The sequence below is a fragment of the Eschrichtius robustus genome, chromosome 19 (genome assembly GCF_028021215.1).
Source record: "Eschrichtius robustus isolate mEscRob2 chromosome 19, mEscRob2.pri, whole genome shotgun sequence".
Lineage (NCBI taxonomy): Eukaryota > Metazoa > Chordata > Mammalia > Artiodactyla > Eschrichtiidae > Eschrichtius > Eschrichtius robustus.
This window is the reverse complement of record NC_090842.1, coordinates 54,780,149-54,796,154: the sequence shown is the minus strand read 5'-3', so window position 1 is coordinate 54,796,154 and position 16,006 is coordinate 54,780,149. Positions and strand designations below refer to the sequence as shown.

Sequence of the window (16,006 nt, the reverse complement as noted above, 5' to 3'; positions counted from 1 at the left end):
TGGCTATGATTAAAAACAAAACAAACAAACAAAATATGGGAAATGACGAGTGTTGCTGAGGATGTGGAGCAAGTGGGACTCTCATACATTGCTGATGGCAAGATAAAATGGATCTATGGAAAACAATTCAGCAGTTCCTCAAACAGTAAAACAGAATGATCATATGACCCACTAATTCCACTCCTCCATATATACCCAAAATAATTAAAAGCATATGCTCAATGAAAAACTCATATATGAATGTTTATGGTAGCATTATTCATAAAACCCAAAAACTGGAAACAATCCGAATGTCCGTCAACTTAAAAATGGATTTTAAAATGCTGTATATCCATACAATGAAATATTGTTTGGCCATAAAAAGAATGAAGTACTAATATATGCTACAACATAAATGAACCTTGAAAACATTATGCTAAGTGAAAGAAGCCAGACATAAAAGGGCACATATTGTCTGACTCCTTTTATATGAAGTGTCCAGAATAGGCAAATCTATAGAAACAGAAAGTACATTAGTGGTTGCCAGAGGCTGGGGGAGGGGGAGAATGAAAAGTGACTGCTTCATAGTAACGGGGTTTTTTTCTGGCCTGATGAAAATATTCTGGAATCAGACAGTGGAGATGGTTGTACAACATTGTGAATATATTTAAAACTATTGAATAATATACTCTGAAATGGTTAAAATGGTGAATTTTATGTTTTCTGAATTTCACCTTAATAAAAAAAATTTTTAAACAGAGTGATTCTTTGGAAAAACATTTTAAACAAATCTTTATTTTTTGAAGATATATACTATATAAAGATGACACAATATCCTAGTCTAGGATTTGCTTTAAAATACTTCAGGACTGTGCGTGAGGGAGCAGGGTGGAATAGAGGAAACAAAATTCATCATGAATTGATTACTGAAGCTAGATGATGGGGACATGAGTGTTTGTTACACTGTTTCATTTCTGTATTTGTTTGAAATTTTCCAAGTACATGTAAAAATCCAATGTACAAGACAATACTAAGCCCAGTTTTTTACAAGTTTTAAAATACCCATCAAGGGACTTTCCCGGTGGTCCAGTGGTTAAAACTTTGCCTTCCAATGCAGGGGGTGCAGGTTCAATCCCTGGTCAGGGAACTAAGATCCCACATGCCTCGCGGCCAAAAAACCAAAACATAAAACAGAAGCAATATTGTAATAAATTCAATAAAGACTTTTTAAAAAATGGTCCACATCAAAGAAATCTTTAAAAAAATTAATTAAAAAAATACCCATCAGGGGCTTCCCTGGTGGCGCAGTGGTTGAGAGTCTGCCTGCCAATGCAGGGGACACGGGTTCGAGTCCTGGTCTGGGAAGATCCCACATGCCGCGGAGCAACTAGGCCCGTGAGCCACAATTACTGAGCCTGCGCGTCTGGAGCCTGTGCTCCGCAACAAGAGAGGCCGCGATGGTGAGAGGCCCGCGCACCGCGATGAAGAGTGGTCCCCGCTTGCCACAACCAGAGAAAGCCCTCGCACAGAAACGAAGACCCAACAGAGCCATAAAAAAAAACCAAAACAAACAAAAAAAAACACATTCTAAAAAAAAAAAAAAAAACCCATCAATTCTACTCCTAAGTATATACCCAAGAGAATTTAAAGTATATGTCCACACAAAGATGTGTACCCAAATACTCACAGCAGCTTTATTCATAACGAACAAAACCTGGAAAACCTGGAAATAACCCAAATGTAAATGTCCATCAACAGGTGAATGGACAAACTGTGGTTCATTCAAACAATGGAATACTACTCTGTAATAAAATGAATGAACCTCTGAATACATGCAACAACATGGATGCAGACACTGAGTGAATAAAGTTCTATATGAAAGATTACATATCGTGTAATTCCACTTGTATGATATTCTATAACTTGCAAAATCAATCTATGGTTTTAGAAGTCAGGATAGTGACTCCCTTTGTGGGGTAGTGAGCGGAAAGAAGCATGCAGAGGTCTTTTGGGAGGGCTGTAAATGTTCTATTTCTCCATCTGTCTAAGTGCTGTTGATCTGTCCTCTTTTCTGTATAAACACTAATAAATGCCAAACATCATTAAGCCTGATCCATGTTGTGCACCTCAGCACCCATGCCCTGGCATTCGCCCTGGCCACGGAAGGCACCTGCATGTGCAGAGCCCAATCCTGGAAGCCTCTCCCTACAGTGCACTTTCTGGTGCGTCTGCAGATGGACTCTCTGACTGAAGCCCTTCCCACACACGGCACAGGGGTAGGGCTTCTCCCCTGTGTGCACCCTCTGGTGCCTCTTGAGGGCCGAACGATGCCTGAAGTCCCTCCCACAAGCCTCACACCTGTAGGGCCGCTCTCCTGTGTGGACCCTCTGGTGGATACCCAGGTCCTTGCTCCAGCTGAAGCACTTCCCACAGGCCTCGCACCGGAATGGCCTCTCCCCAGTGTGAACACGCTGGTGCAGGTAGAGGTTGGCTCTCTGGCTGAAGCCCCGGCCACATGTGTCACACACATAGGCCTTGTCTCCTGCGTGGTCCTGCTGGTGTCGTGCCAGCATAGAGCGTGAGGTGAAGCCCCGGTCACATACCTTACAGGCATGAGGCTTCCTTCCTGTGTGGACACTCTGGTGGATCTGCAGGGCTGCCCTGCGGCTGAAGTCCTTGCCACAGTCACAGCACCTGAAGGGTTTCTCACCTGTGTGGATGCGCTGGTGGATAGAGAGGTTGGAGCTGCGGCTGAAGTCCTTCCCGCACACACCACATCTGTAGGGCTTCTCGCCTGTGTGTACTCGCCGATGGATGGACAGGTTGGAGCTACGGCTGAAGTCCTTCCCACATTCCTCACATGTGTGAGGTTTCTTTCCCATGTGGTCCTTCCTGTGCCTTCTCAGAGCAGATTCTGAGTTGAAGACTCCAGAACACTCCATGCATCGGTAGGGCTTGTCTCCTGGAAGGAGCACAGGAAGGTTAAGGTCTGTTGTCCTTTCACTGAAGGCTTTTCCACCCCCGTCATATGGAGAGGGCTTCTCTCCCGTACGGGTTCACGGGTGAATTAGAAGGTTTCTGAGCTGGCTAAAGTCTTGGCCACACTGGGGACAGCTATAGGGTTTTTCTCCTGGAGATACTGGCCAAGAGAGAATCCCATCATTCTCATCCTTGATTCCTCGGACAAAGAAAATTAGATGACGAAAGTGAGCAGAGGTTTTGTCTGAGGCTGCACGGTACTCCTGGACACACTTAGGCAGTACTGGTAAGGCAAAGAAACTTCACTGAGTGAAGAAGTGTTGCTGCTGGTCTCTGTCCTCCTGACATTAGGTTTTTCATTTTTGCTTCAAGGGGAATGGGAAGATATTGGGGACCTTTTCCTTAGTCAAGGAAACTAAATGTTACTAGAAACACCAAGTCAAATTCCATGAGCTACAAATGGGTTAATGTTGTCAAAGTGTAATTATCAAAAAGCTAATAATGCAACTTTCATACAATTATGGAGTGAACAACGGTCAAAATTTTAATGAGGAACTAAGAAAATGGTAATGCTGGTTACAAGTGAGTTTGAGGAGCTTGGGCATTTAATGCTTTTATAAAAAAAGATATGGGGGGGGACCTTCAAGATGGTGGAGGAGTAAGACGTGGAGATCACCTTCCTCCCCACAAATACATCAAAAATACATCTACACGTGGAACAACTCCTACAAAACACCTAATGAACGCTGGCAGAAGACCCCAGGCTTCCCAAAAGGCAAGAAAATCTTCACGTACCTGGGCAGGCCAAAAGAAAAAAGAAAAAACAGAGACGAATAGGGATGGGACCTGTACCTCTGGAAGGGAGCTGTGAAGGAGGAAAAGTTTCCACACACTAGGAAGCCCCTTCACTGGTGGAGACGGGGGGTGGGTGGGGGGGAACCTTCAGAGCCACAGAGGAGAGCGCACCAACAGGCGTGCAGAGGGAAAAGTGGAGAGATTCCCCCACAGAGGATTGGTGCCGAAAAGCACTCACCAGCCCAAGAGGCTTGTCTGCTCACCCACCGGGGCGGGTGGGGGCTGGGAACTGAGGCTCGGGCTTCGGAGGTCAGACCCCAGGGAGAGGACTGAGGTTAGCTGTGTGAACACAGCCTGAAGGGGGCTGGTGTGCCATAGCTAGCCGGGAGGGAGTCCGGGAAAAACTCTGGACCTGCCTAAGAGGAAAGAAACCATTGTTTCAGGGTGCGCAAGGAGAGGAGATTCCTTCCCTGTCTGCCCACAGAAGGCAGATCACCGTCTAAACAAGCTCCAGAAGATGGGTGCGAGCCGCGGCTAACAGTTCAGACAACAAAGACGGGCATGAAATGCTAACGCTGCTACTGCGGCCACCAAGAATTCTGTGTGCAAGCACAGGTCACTATCCACACACCCCTGGGAGCCTGTGCAGCCCGCCACTGCCAGAGTCCCATGATCCAGGGACAACTTCCCTGGGAGAACACATGGCGCGCCTCAGGCTGTTGCAATGTCAATTCCAATTACGACTACCATACCCCTCCTTCCCCCACCCCGCCACCTCGCCACCCCCACATGAGTGAGCCAGAGCCCCCTAATCAGCTGCTGCTTTAACCCCATCCCGTCTGGGCGGGAACAGATGCCTGAGGGCGACCTACATGCAGAGGTGGGGCCAAAACCAAAGCTGAACCCGAGGATCTGTGCGAACAAAGAAGAGAAAGGGAAATTTCTCTGTGCAGCCTCAGGAGCAGCGGATTAAATCCCCACAGTCAACTTGAGGTACGCTGCAACTGTGGAATACCTGAATAGACAGCGAATCAACCCAAACTTGAGGCAGTGGACTTTGGGAGCAACTGTAGACTTGGGGTTTGCTGTCTGCGACTGACTTGTTTCTGATTTTTACGTTTATCTTAGTATAGTTTTTAGCACTTGTTATAATCGGTGGATTTGTTTACTGGTTTGGCTGCTCTCTCTTTTTTTTATTACTCTTTTTATTTTTTTTTTAAATAATTTTAAAAAAAATTTAAAATTATTTTATTTATTTAATTTTCTTTCTTTTTTTCTCCCTTTTCTTCTGAGCCATGTGGCTGACAGGGTCTTGGTGCTCTGGCCAGGTGTCAGGCCTGAGCATCTGAGGTGGCAGACCCGAGTTCAGGACACTGGACCACCAGAGACCTCCTGGCCCCACATAATATCAATCGGTGAGAGCCCTCCTAGAGATCTCCGTCTCAATGCTAAGACCCAGCTCCACCCAACGGCCAGCAAGCTCCAGTGCTGGACGCCCCATACCAAACAACTATCAAGACAGGAACACAACCCCACCCATTAGCAGAGAGGCTGGCTAAAATCATACAGACACCCCAAAACACACCACCGGACGCAGCCCTGCCCACCAGAAAGACAACATCCAGCCCCACCCACCAAAACACAGGCACCAGTCCCCTCCACCAGGAAGCCTACACAAGCCACTGAACCAACCTTACCCACAGGGGGCAGACACCAAAAACAACGTGAACTACGAACATGCAGCCTGCAAACAGGAGACCCCAAACACAGTAAGTTAAGCAAAATGAGAAGACAGAGAAATATGCAGCAGATGAAGAAGCAAGGTTAAAAACTCACCAGACCGAACAAATGAAGAGGAAATAGGCAATCTACCTGAAAACAAACTCAGAGTAATGATAGTAAAGATGATCCAAAATCTTGGAAATAGAATGGAAAAAATATAAGAAACGTTTAACAAGGACCTAGAAGAACTAAAGAGCAAACAAACAATGATGAACAACACAATAACTGAAATTTAAAATTCTCTAGAAGGAATCAGTAGCAGAATAACTGAGGCAGAAGAACAGATAAGTGACCTGGAAGATAAAATAGTGGAAATAACTACCGCAGAGCAGAATAAAGAAAAAAGAATGAAAAGAATTGAGGATAGTCTCAGAGACGTCTGGGACAACGTTAAATGCACCAATATTCAAATTATAGGGGTCCCAGAAGAAGAAGAGAAAAAGAAAGGGTCTGAGAAAATATTTGAAGAGATTATAGTTGAAAACTTCCCTAACATGGGAAAGGAAATAGTCAATCAAGTCCAGGAAGTGCAGAGAGTCCCATACAGGATAAATTCAAGGAGAAACATGCCAAGACACATATTAAGCAAACTACCAAAAATTAAATACAAAGAGATAATATGAAAAGCAGCAAGGGAAAAGCAACAAATAACATATAACGGAATCCCCATAAGGTTAACAGCTGATCTATCAGCAGAAACTCTGCAAGCCAGAAGGGAGTGACAGGACATATTAAAAGTGATGAAAGGGAAAAACCTACAACCAAGATTACTCTACCCAGCAGGATCTCGTTCAAATTCGAAGGAGAAATTAAAACCTTTACAGACAAGCAAAAGTTAAGAGAATTCAACACTACCAAACCAGCTTTACAACAAATGCTAAAGGAATTTCTCTAGGCAGGAAACACAAGAGAAGGAAAAGACCTACAAAAACAAACCCAAAACAACTAAGAAAATGGTAATAGGAACATACATATAAATAATTGCCTTAAATGTGAATGGATTAAATGCTCCAACCAAAAGACACAGACTGTCTGAATGCATACAAAAACAAGACCCGTATATATGCCGTCTACAAGAGACCCACTTCAGATCTAGGAACACATACAGACTGACAGTGAGGGAATGGAAGAAGACATTCCATGCAAATGGATATCAAAAGAAAGCTGGAGTAGCAATTCTCATATCAGACAAAACAGACTTTAAAATAAAGACTATTATAAGAGACAAAGAAGAACACTACATAATGATCAAAGGATCAATCCAAGAAGAAGATATAACAATTGTAAATATTTATGCACCCAACATCGGAGCACCTCAAAACAAAAGGCAAATGCTAACAGCCATAAAAGGGGAAATCGACAGTAAATAATAGTAGTGGACTTTAACACCCCACTTTCACCAATGGACACATCAACCAAAATGAACATAAATAAGGAAACACAAGCTTTAAATGACATATTAAACAAGATGGAGTTAATTGATATTTATAGGACATTCCATCCAAAAACAACAGAATACACTTTCTTCTCAAGTGCTCATGGAACACTCCCCAGGATAGGTCATATCTTGGGTCACAAATCAAGCCTTGGTAAATTTAAGAAAACTGAAATCGTATCAAGTATCTTTTCCGACCACAATGCTATGGGACTAGATATCAATTACAGGAAAAAAACTGTAAAAAATACAAACACATGGAGGCTACTACTAAATAACCAAGATACCACTGAAGAAATCAAAGAGGAAATCAAAAAATATCTAGAAACAAATGACAATGAAAACACGACGACCCAAAACCTATGGGATGCAGCAAAAGCAGTTCTAAGAGGGAAGTTTATAGCAATACAACCCTACCTCAAGAAACAAGAATAACCTCAAATAAACAACCTAACCTTACACCTAAAGCAATTAGAGAAAGATGAACAAAAAAAACCCAAAGTTAGCAGAAGGAAAGAAATCATAAAGATCAGATCAGAAATAAATGAAAAAGAAATGAAGGAAACAAGGGCAAAGATCAATAAAACTAAAAGGTGGTTCTTTGAGAAGATAAACAAAATTGATAAACCACTAGCCAGACTCATCAAGAAAAAAAGGGAGAAGACTCAAATCAACAGAATTAGAAATGAAAAAGGAGAAGTAACAACTGACACTGCAGAAATACAAAGGATCATGAGAGATTACTACAAGCAAATATATGCCAATAAAATGGACAACCTGGAAGAAATGGACAAATTCTTAGAAAAGCATAACCTCCAAGACTGAACCAGGAAGAAATGGAAAATATAAACAGACCAATCACAAGCACTGAAATTGAAACTGTGATTAAAAATCTTCCAAAAAACAAAAGCCCAGGACCAGATGGCTTCACAGGCAAATTCTATCAAACATTTAGAGAGGATCTAACACCTATCCTTCTCAAACTCTTCTAAAATACAGCAGAGGAAGGAACACTCCCAAACTCATTCTGCGAGGCCACCATCACCCTGATACCAAAACCAGACAAAGATGTCACAAAAAAAGAAAACTACAGACCAATATCACTGATGAACACAGATGCAAAAATCCTCAACAAAATACTAGCAAACAGAATCCAACAGCACATTAAAAGGATCATATGCCATGATCAAGTGGGGTTTATCCCAGGAATGCAAGGATTCTTCAGTATACGCAAATCAGTCAATGTGATACACCATATTAACAAACTGAAAGATAAAAACCATATGATAATCTCAATAGATGCAGAAAAAGCTTTCAACAAAATTCAACACCCATTTATGATAAAAACTCTCCAGAAGGTAGACATAGAGGGAACTTACCTCAACGTAATAAAGGCCATATATGACAAACCCACAGCCAACACCGTTCTCAATGGTGAAAAACTGAAACCATTTCCTCTAAGATCAGGAAAAAGACAAGGATCCCCACTCTCACCACTATTATTCAACATAGTTTTGGAAGTTTTAGTCACAGCAATCAGAGAAGAAAAAAATAAATAAAAGGAATCTAAATCGGAAAAGAAGTACAACTGTCACTGTTTGCAGATGACATGATACTATACATAGAGAATCCTAAAGATGCCACCAGAAAACTACTAGAGCTAATCAATGAATCTGGTAAAGTAGCAGGATACAAAATTAATGCACAGAAATCTTTTGCATTCCTATACACTAATGATGAAAAATCTGAAAGAGAAATTAAGGAAACACTCCCATTTACCACTGCAACAAAAAGAATAAAATACCTAGGAATAAACCTACCTAAGGAGACAAAAGACCTTTATGCAGAAAACTATGAGACACTGATGAAAGAAATTAAAGGTGATACAAAGAGATGGAGAGACATACTATGTTCTTGGATTGGAAGAATCAACATTGTGAAAATGCCTATACTACCCAAAGCAATCTACAGATTCAATGCAATACCTATCAAACTACCAATGGCACTTTTCACAGAACTAGAACAAAAAATTTCACAATTTGTATGGAAACACAAAAGACCCTGAATAGCCAAAGCAATCTTGAGAAAGAAAAATGGAGCTGGAGGAATCAGGATCCCTGACTTCAAACTATACTACAAAGCTACAGTAATCAAGACAGCATGGTACTGGCACAAAAACAGAAATATAGATCAATGGAACAGGATAGAAAGCCCAGAGATAAACCCACACATATATGGCCACCTTATCTTTGATAAAGGATGCAAAAATATACAATGGAGAAAAGACAGCATCTTCAATAAGTGGTGCTGGGAAAACTGGACAGCTACATGTAAAGGAATGAAATTAGGACACTCCCTAACACCATACACAAAAATAAACTCAAAATGGATTAAAGACCTAAATGTAAGGCCAGATACTATAAAACTCTTAGAGGAAAACATAGGAAGAACACTCTTTGACATAAATCACAGCAAGATCCTTTTTGACCCACCACCTAGAGAAATAGAAATAAAAACAAAAATAAACAAATGGGACCTAACGAAACTTAAAAGCTTTTGCACAGCAAAGGAAACCATAAACAAAACGAAGAGAACCCTCAGAATGGGAGAAAATATTTGCAAATGAAGCAACTGACAAAGATTAATCTCCAAAATATACAAGCAGCTCATGTAGCTCAATATCAAAAAAACAAACAACCCAGTCCAAAAATGGGCAGAAGATCTAAATAGACATTTCTCCAAAGAAGATATACAGATTGCCAACAAACACATGAAAGGATGCTCAACATCACTAATCATTAGAGAAATGCAAATCAAAACTACAATGAGGTGTCACCTCACACCGGTCAGAACGGCTATCATCAAAAAATCTACAAACAATAAATGCTGGAGAGGGTGTGGAGAAAAGGGAACCCTCTTGCACTGTTGGTGGGAATGTAAATTGATACAGCCACTATGGAGAACAGTATGGAGGTTCCTTAAAAAACTAAAAATAGAACTACCATATGACCCAGCAATCCCATTACTGGGCACATACCCTGAGAAAACCATAATTCAAAAAGAGTCATGGGGCTTCCCTGGTGGCGAAGTGGTTAAGAATCTGCCTGCCAATGCAGGGGACACAGGTCTAAGAAGATCCCACATGCCGCGGAGCAACTAAGCCCATGCGCCACAACTACTAAGCCTGTGCTCTAGAGCCCGCGAGCCACAACTACTGAACCCACGTACCACAACTACTGAAGCCTGCGCACCTAGAGACCACGCTCCGCAACAAGAGAAGCCATGACAATGAGAAGCCTGTGCACCTTAACGAAGAGTAGCCCCCACTTACCGCAACTAGAGAAAGCCCGCACGCAGCAACAAAGACCCAACACAGCCAAAAGTAAATAAATAAAATAAATTAAAAAAAAAAAAAAAAAAAAGAATCATGTACCACAATGTTCATTGCAGCACTATTTACAATCACCAGGACATGGAAGCAACCTAAGTGTCCACTGACAGATGAATGGATAAAGAAGATGTGGCACATGTATACAATGGAATACTACTCAGCCATAAAAAGAAATGAAACTGAATTATTTGTAGTTAGGTGGATGGACCTAGAGTCTGTCATACAGAGTGAAGTAAGTCAGAAAGAGAAAAACTAATACCGTATGCTAATACATATATATGGAATCTAAAAAAAAAAAAAAAAGGTTCTCATTTACCTAGGGGTAGGACAGGAATAAAGACACAGACATGGAGAATAGACTTGAGGACACGGGGAGAGGGAAGGGTAAGCTGGGACGAAGTGAGAGAGCAGCATGGACGTATATACACTACCAAATGTAAAATAGATAGTTAGTGGGAAGCAGCTGCATCACACAGGGAGATCAGCTCAGTGCTTTGTGACCACTTAGAGGGTGGGAGGGAGACACAAGAGGGAGGGGATATGGGGATATATGTATACATACAGCTGATTCACTTTGTTATATGGCAGAAACTAACACAACATTGTAATGCAATTATACTCCAATAAAGATGTGAAAAAAAAAGATATTTGCCTCCAATCAAATAAATATTTAAATATTTTCAATTAAATTATCAGCATAAAAAGTCAAATAATATATATTTTTGAAGTTGCTACCCACCCCTTCATGGATTCATAGGATTATTAATGGCATTTTCTCCTGGCTGACTGGTTCTCACCTGAATAGGAGCTTCTTGGTATTTTTTCCTCCATCCACACATCATCTTCTTGTTCAAAATGGGAAATCATTTCTGGTTTGGACAGCAGATGTCCTGCTTGAGGGGAAAGACAGGTGGATTAGGGCAATATGATGTGGACAAGGACCCTGCCACAAGTCAATCTTATCACTTGGTATTCGTGAAGGTCCTATGAAGACTGGGAAAGGTGAATAAAACCACTGCGCATCAAAATCACATTTTATATTTATATATATGTAGGCACACACACACACACACACACACACATAAATAAACAAACAAACAAATATTTTCTCCCCCAGAGAAAAAAATGGTTCCAGGAGTTCCAGGAACTTCAGTGAAGAGGCCTATTTGCAACATACAACAGTAATAATTCTCAGTGGGGTGAACAGGCAGTAATGATTCTGTGTCCACCAGAGAAGCACTGCCCAAAGTGTGGTTTGAAGAGACTTATAAAAATGCAGACTCCATCCCAAATCCACTGAATCAGTAGCCCTGGTGATAGAACCTAGGGACGTAGATTTTTTGGATAACCTTTTATTTTAGAGAAAAATAGCAAGAGTGACACACAGAACAGAATGCCTGTAGAACCCTAACCCATAGTCACCAATTGTTAATATTTGGCCCATTTACTTTATTATTCTCTCTCACACAATTCTTTTTTAAACCACTTAAAGAGAAAGTTACAGGCCCCATGGCTCTCTATGACTAAATTCTTTCAGTACACATTTCCTAAGAACAGGGACATTTTGTTCCATAACCACAGTACAGCCATCAAAATCAGGAAACTTAACATTGACGCAGTATTAGTATCTAGTTCACAGTTAATTTGTAAATGATGCCAATTGTCTCAAATATGTTCCGTTCAGCACTCTTTTCCTAGCTATTTTCTATCTAGAATAAGCCATTGCATTTAGTTGTCTTATCTCTTTAGTCTCCTTTAATTTGGACAGGAACTGGCATTTCTTGCCTTCACCTCAGGTATTTCTATGCACTCTCAAATCTGATACCCACTACCATTAAGGGATCTGGAATATGTGGACCCCCAGATGCAAATCCCCTCAGGATTTACTCTATACAACTGAACCCAAGAGAAAGCAGATGGGTTCATGAAGATGCTGTTCTCACCCAAGGAGATGAGATTCCCATAGTTCTCCAACATCACTTCTCTGTACAGGTGCCTCTGAGAGGGATCCAGATGCTCCCACTCCTCCTGGGTAAAGTCCACAGCCACATCCTGGAACGTCACCAGCTCCTAAAACAACAAAGTCACCCTCAGACATACCCATTCCCACAGAGGAATGCAGCTGACAAGCACCAGTGACATCTATAAGTGGTCCTGACAGTTTCCAGGGTCCTGAGTTAGACTAACTTAGGCACACATCCATGCACTTGATTGTGTTATATCATGTAGATGATTGAAAAGATACATGAGGCACATTTTTTTTAATGCTTCAGCCCTTAAAGTCTCTTTGGGTGAGAAGACTCAAACTTCAACCACAGTGCACCAAAAGCTACACAATTCCAGAGGTGTCATCCACACAACATTCTATGAATCAGAATAAGCTTGAGATTTACTTGGGGAAGGGTCCAGAGAAGGAGTCCAAGGTGGGTTGGGGCCATGAGGGCAGGTACCATGGAGAAAGCCAGGTACCAGCCTTGTGAGATGGTTAAAACATGAGTAGAGGGAAGGGAGGTGGGGAATTCCAGTTGGCAAGAAAAGTGAGTGGACAGTTGTGTGGGAAGGAACAAGACATAGATCAACAATAAGGACTCTTTGGTTAATAAGTAATGCTATATAGGAAACCTCCCTCTGATAATTATATATTAACAATGTTTATTATGGGCCCCAAATCCCCACTCACACATCCACAATAGAAAGGATATATGAACTCTGGTAGAGTTACATGAAGGACTACTATTCTGTACCAATTCCCAAACTGTGGTTCAGGGACCCATGAGGTTCCCCAAGACCCTGTCAGGGGGGTCTGTAAAGTCAATATTATTTTCATAATAATTCTCAAGGCTTATACACTCTCATTCTCTTACAACAATATGGAGGCTACATGTCGTGTGATCTTGCAACTGAGAAAATGTTGAAGCAGATATGAGATTCCAGCTGTTTTCTATTAGGCCAGACATTAAAGAGATTAGCAAAAATATAAAACATTTCCATTCTTCTTTTTTATTTTTTGTTTTGGAAAATTAAGTACTTTTCATAAAATGTGACACTAACTATAATGGATTAATTTTTGAATGGATTAATAAATATTTTAAATTTTTGTTAGCTTGAACCGCCTATCTGGTAATATTGATAACCCACATAATAAAAGCCATTTTTTAAAGTGTAAAGGGGTCCTGAAACAAAAAGTTTTAGAAACTACTGCTGTACTGAAATGAAAGTGAACAAACTACATATACATGAAACAATATACATCAATCTCACAACATAATATTGAAAAAAACCAGGCACAAAAGAGTACTGTATGTACTCTTGATTCTATTTAAAAAGTTCAAAATCAGACTAAACTAATCTACAGTACTAGAAGTCAGAATAGTGGCTACCACTGTGGGGAAGAGGGGGTTCTCTACTAGGGAAGGGTTTGTTCAGAGCATGAAGAGAGAGGAGAAGGCACAGAACAGCTATAGATTAATTTAGGCTGTTCTAGAACTTCATATAAATGGAATTGATACCAACTGGGGTTCTTCCCCAATCAATAGAAATTGACTAGAGGCCAGATAAGAAATTCAGGCTGGGCTTTATTGGGGCCCCTGCTGCAGCAAGGGGGAGCAAAAACAAACAACAGTTTCCCTTGCTCCCAGAGGGGGGAAGGTGAGCTGGTTCCTTATATGGGGTGAGGGTAGGGGTGTGCCCAGGGGTCGGGCCAGAGGGGTGGCTTAGGTGTTTTGCCCAACCCTTTGGTGGTGCTGAGTGCAGGGGTCATGTGCAGTACCCTGCTTTTGCTCCCAGCTCTTCAGAAGTGGCAGCTGAGTTTTTTTGGTCTTTTTGTATCTTTTGTCCAGAATTTGCCCCAACTGCACATGCATGCAGTTATTTTTAGTCCCTTATAGTTCTTTGTATTTTGTTGCTCAAGGAGACGTTTGTTCAGGTGCAAGCACTGCAGCACTGCAGCAAAAGGTCGAGGGCCCAGCCTGTCTCAGAGTCACATAGTATGTACTCTTTTGTGTCTGGCTTATTTTTCTCAGCATAATGCTTTTGAGATTCATTCATGTTGTTATATGTATCAGTAGTTTTGTTTTTTTTTAATGAGTAGTTCTTAATTATATGGATTAACACATTTTATTTATCCATTTATCAGTTGATGGACATTTGGGTTGTTTTTAGTTCAGGGCTACTATAAACAAAGCTGCTAATAGTCACATACAGATTTTTGTGTGGACATCTATTTTCATTTCTTCTGGGTAAATACAGTGGGATTTCTGGGTCAATGGTAAGTGTGTGCTTAATTATATAAGAAACTCTAAAACTGTTTTCCAAAGTATATTACACCATTTTGTCACTCCTACCAGCAATGTTCAGACTTTTTTGAGAAACTGGAGTAACATATGTCTAGCCCAGGGCCAGCACAATATACGTGTTATATTGCTCTCCTTCCCCAATCCCCAAAATGAGGTATGTGGGTGATATTTTCAGGGAGAGAAAGTGGACTCTAATTTACCTGTAATTTGGGCATTTCCTCCTCTTCCTGAAGAAGGGCAGAAACCGCAGAAGGCAGTGCTGGGTAAGAAGAAAGAAGCAGTGAAAAATGAACCTGGCTCACTGAAGCAGACCAGTGTCTTAGTTACCAAGAAGGGAGAAGGGGCACATTGTATTCAGCTGGTAACACTGGTCCTTGTTTACCATCACCTGACTTTTCTAGGCCCTCCCCTAGAAAGCCTTTTCCTCTCTTTCTACTTTTACAGATGGCCCTTCGACCCAAACACTTTCTCCCTCCCTCCTTGCAAAAACCTACTGAATACCTACTGTGTGCCTTGGTAATGATTTAACTCTCACCTTTCTCCTTACTCTTTGAGGTCACTCCAGCTTCTACATGGTCCCATATCTTGCCCTCCCTGTTAGGAGGGGAATCCCCTCAGCCCCAGTGGCTCTGCTGAGGGAATCTCTCTTCAGCCTCTCCAAACTCCACCTGGAACATCCAGAGGGAGTTTCAGGAGGTGTTGTCTCCACCAAAGATGGAACTCCTGTATGTGGGGGACCTCCTGCAGCCTTCATGCTCAGGTAGCTGTTTTGTTCCTGTAGGCAGGAGAGGAGATGTCCCAGCAGCCCAGACTTCAGGCTGGGTCCTGGACTTCTCTATTTAAGTGAGAGCACAGTTAATAAACTAAAGCTCAGTTAAGGTGACAAACGTTTACTAAGCATCCACTGCGTACAAGGCATGACCCTACTTCCTAGGGGTACCCAGCTCTGGCTTTCTCAGGACTGTAGCTTCACAGGTTGATCAAGTCGCAGGGCAGCAAATTCTGCCTCCTTTGTGAAGATTTCCTGGAAATCTGCCACTTTTGGGATACAAATCCACAATTCTCAAAAGGTGAACTGGTGAAATACTTGAATTTCTCTTTTTAGCTATCAGATCAGTAAATGTTTTAAAATCTGAAAACCTTATCACTAGTGAGGCTGTAGGAAAATGATCAGTCTCATATGCTGTTAGAACATAAATAGGTACAGTCTTCTGGGGGGGAGCAATTTGATTGTATCCTTCAAATTGAGGGGGCAGGGAGGGTCAGGAAGCAAGGGTTACAAAAGTGAACAAGGAAACTTTTGGGGGTGATAAGATGCTTTGATTATCTTGATTGAGATGATGGTTTCAT

The 16,006-nt window shown here is 41.5% G+C and overlaps 1 protein-coding gene across 1 annotated transcript in view; it reads right to left on the bottom strand.

Annotated features, from left to right (window-relative positions):
• Window positions 1–1,789: 1,789 nt before the first annotated feature.
• LOC137752408 (zinc finger protein 420-like) overlaps window positions 1,790–16,006 on the bottom strand; it is a 46,109-nt gene continuing 31,892 nt past the window's right edge. The window contains exons 8-11 of the mRNA XM_068527122.1: window positions 14,857–14,915; window positions 12,305–12,431; window positions 11,159–11,254; window positions 1,790–2,941 (exon numbers count right to left, since the gene is read on the bottom strand). Coding sequence (XP_068383223.1) covers window positions 2,082–2,941; window positions 11,159–11,254; window positions 12,305–12,431; window positions 14,857–14,915 — 1,142 coding nt within the window. The 3' untranslated portion in view covers window positions 1,790–2,081. The remainder of the gene's footprint in view (window positions 2,942–11,158; window positions 11,255–12,304; window positions 12,432–14,856; window positions 14,916–16,006) is intronic.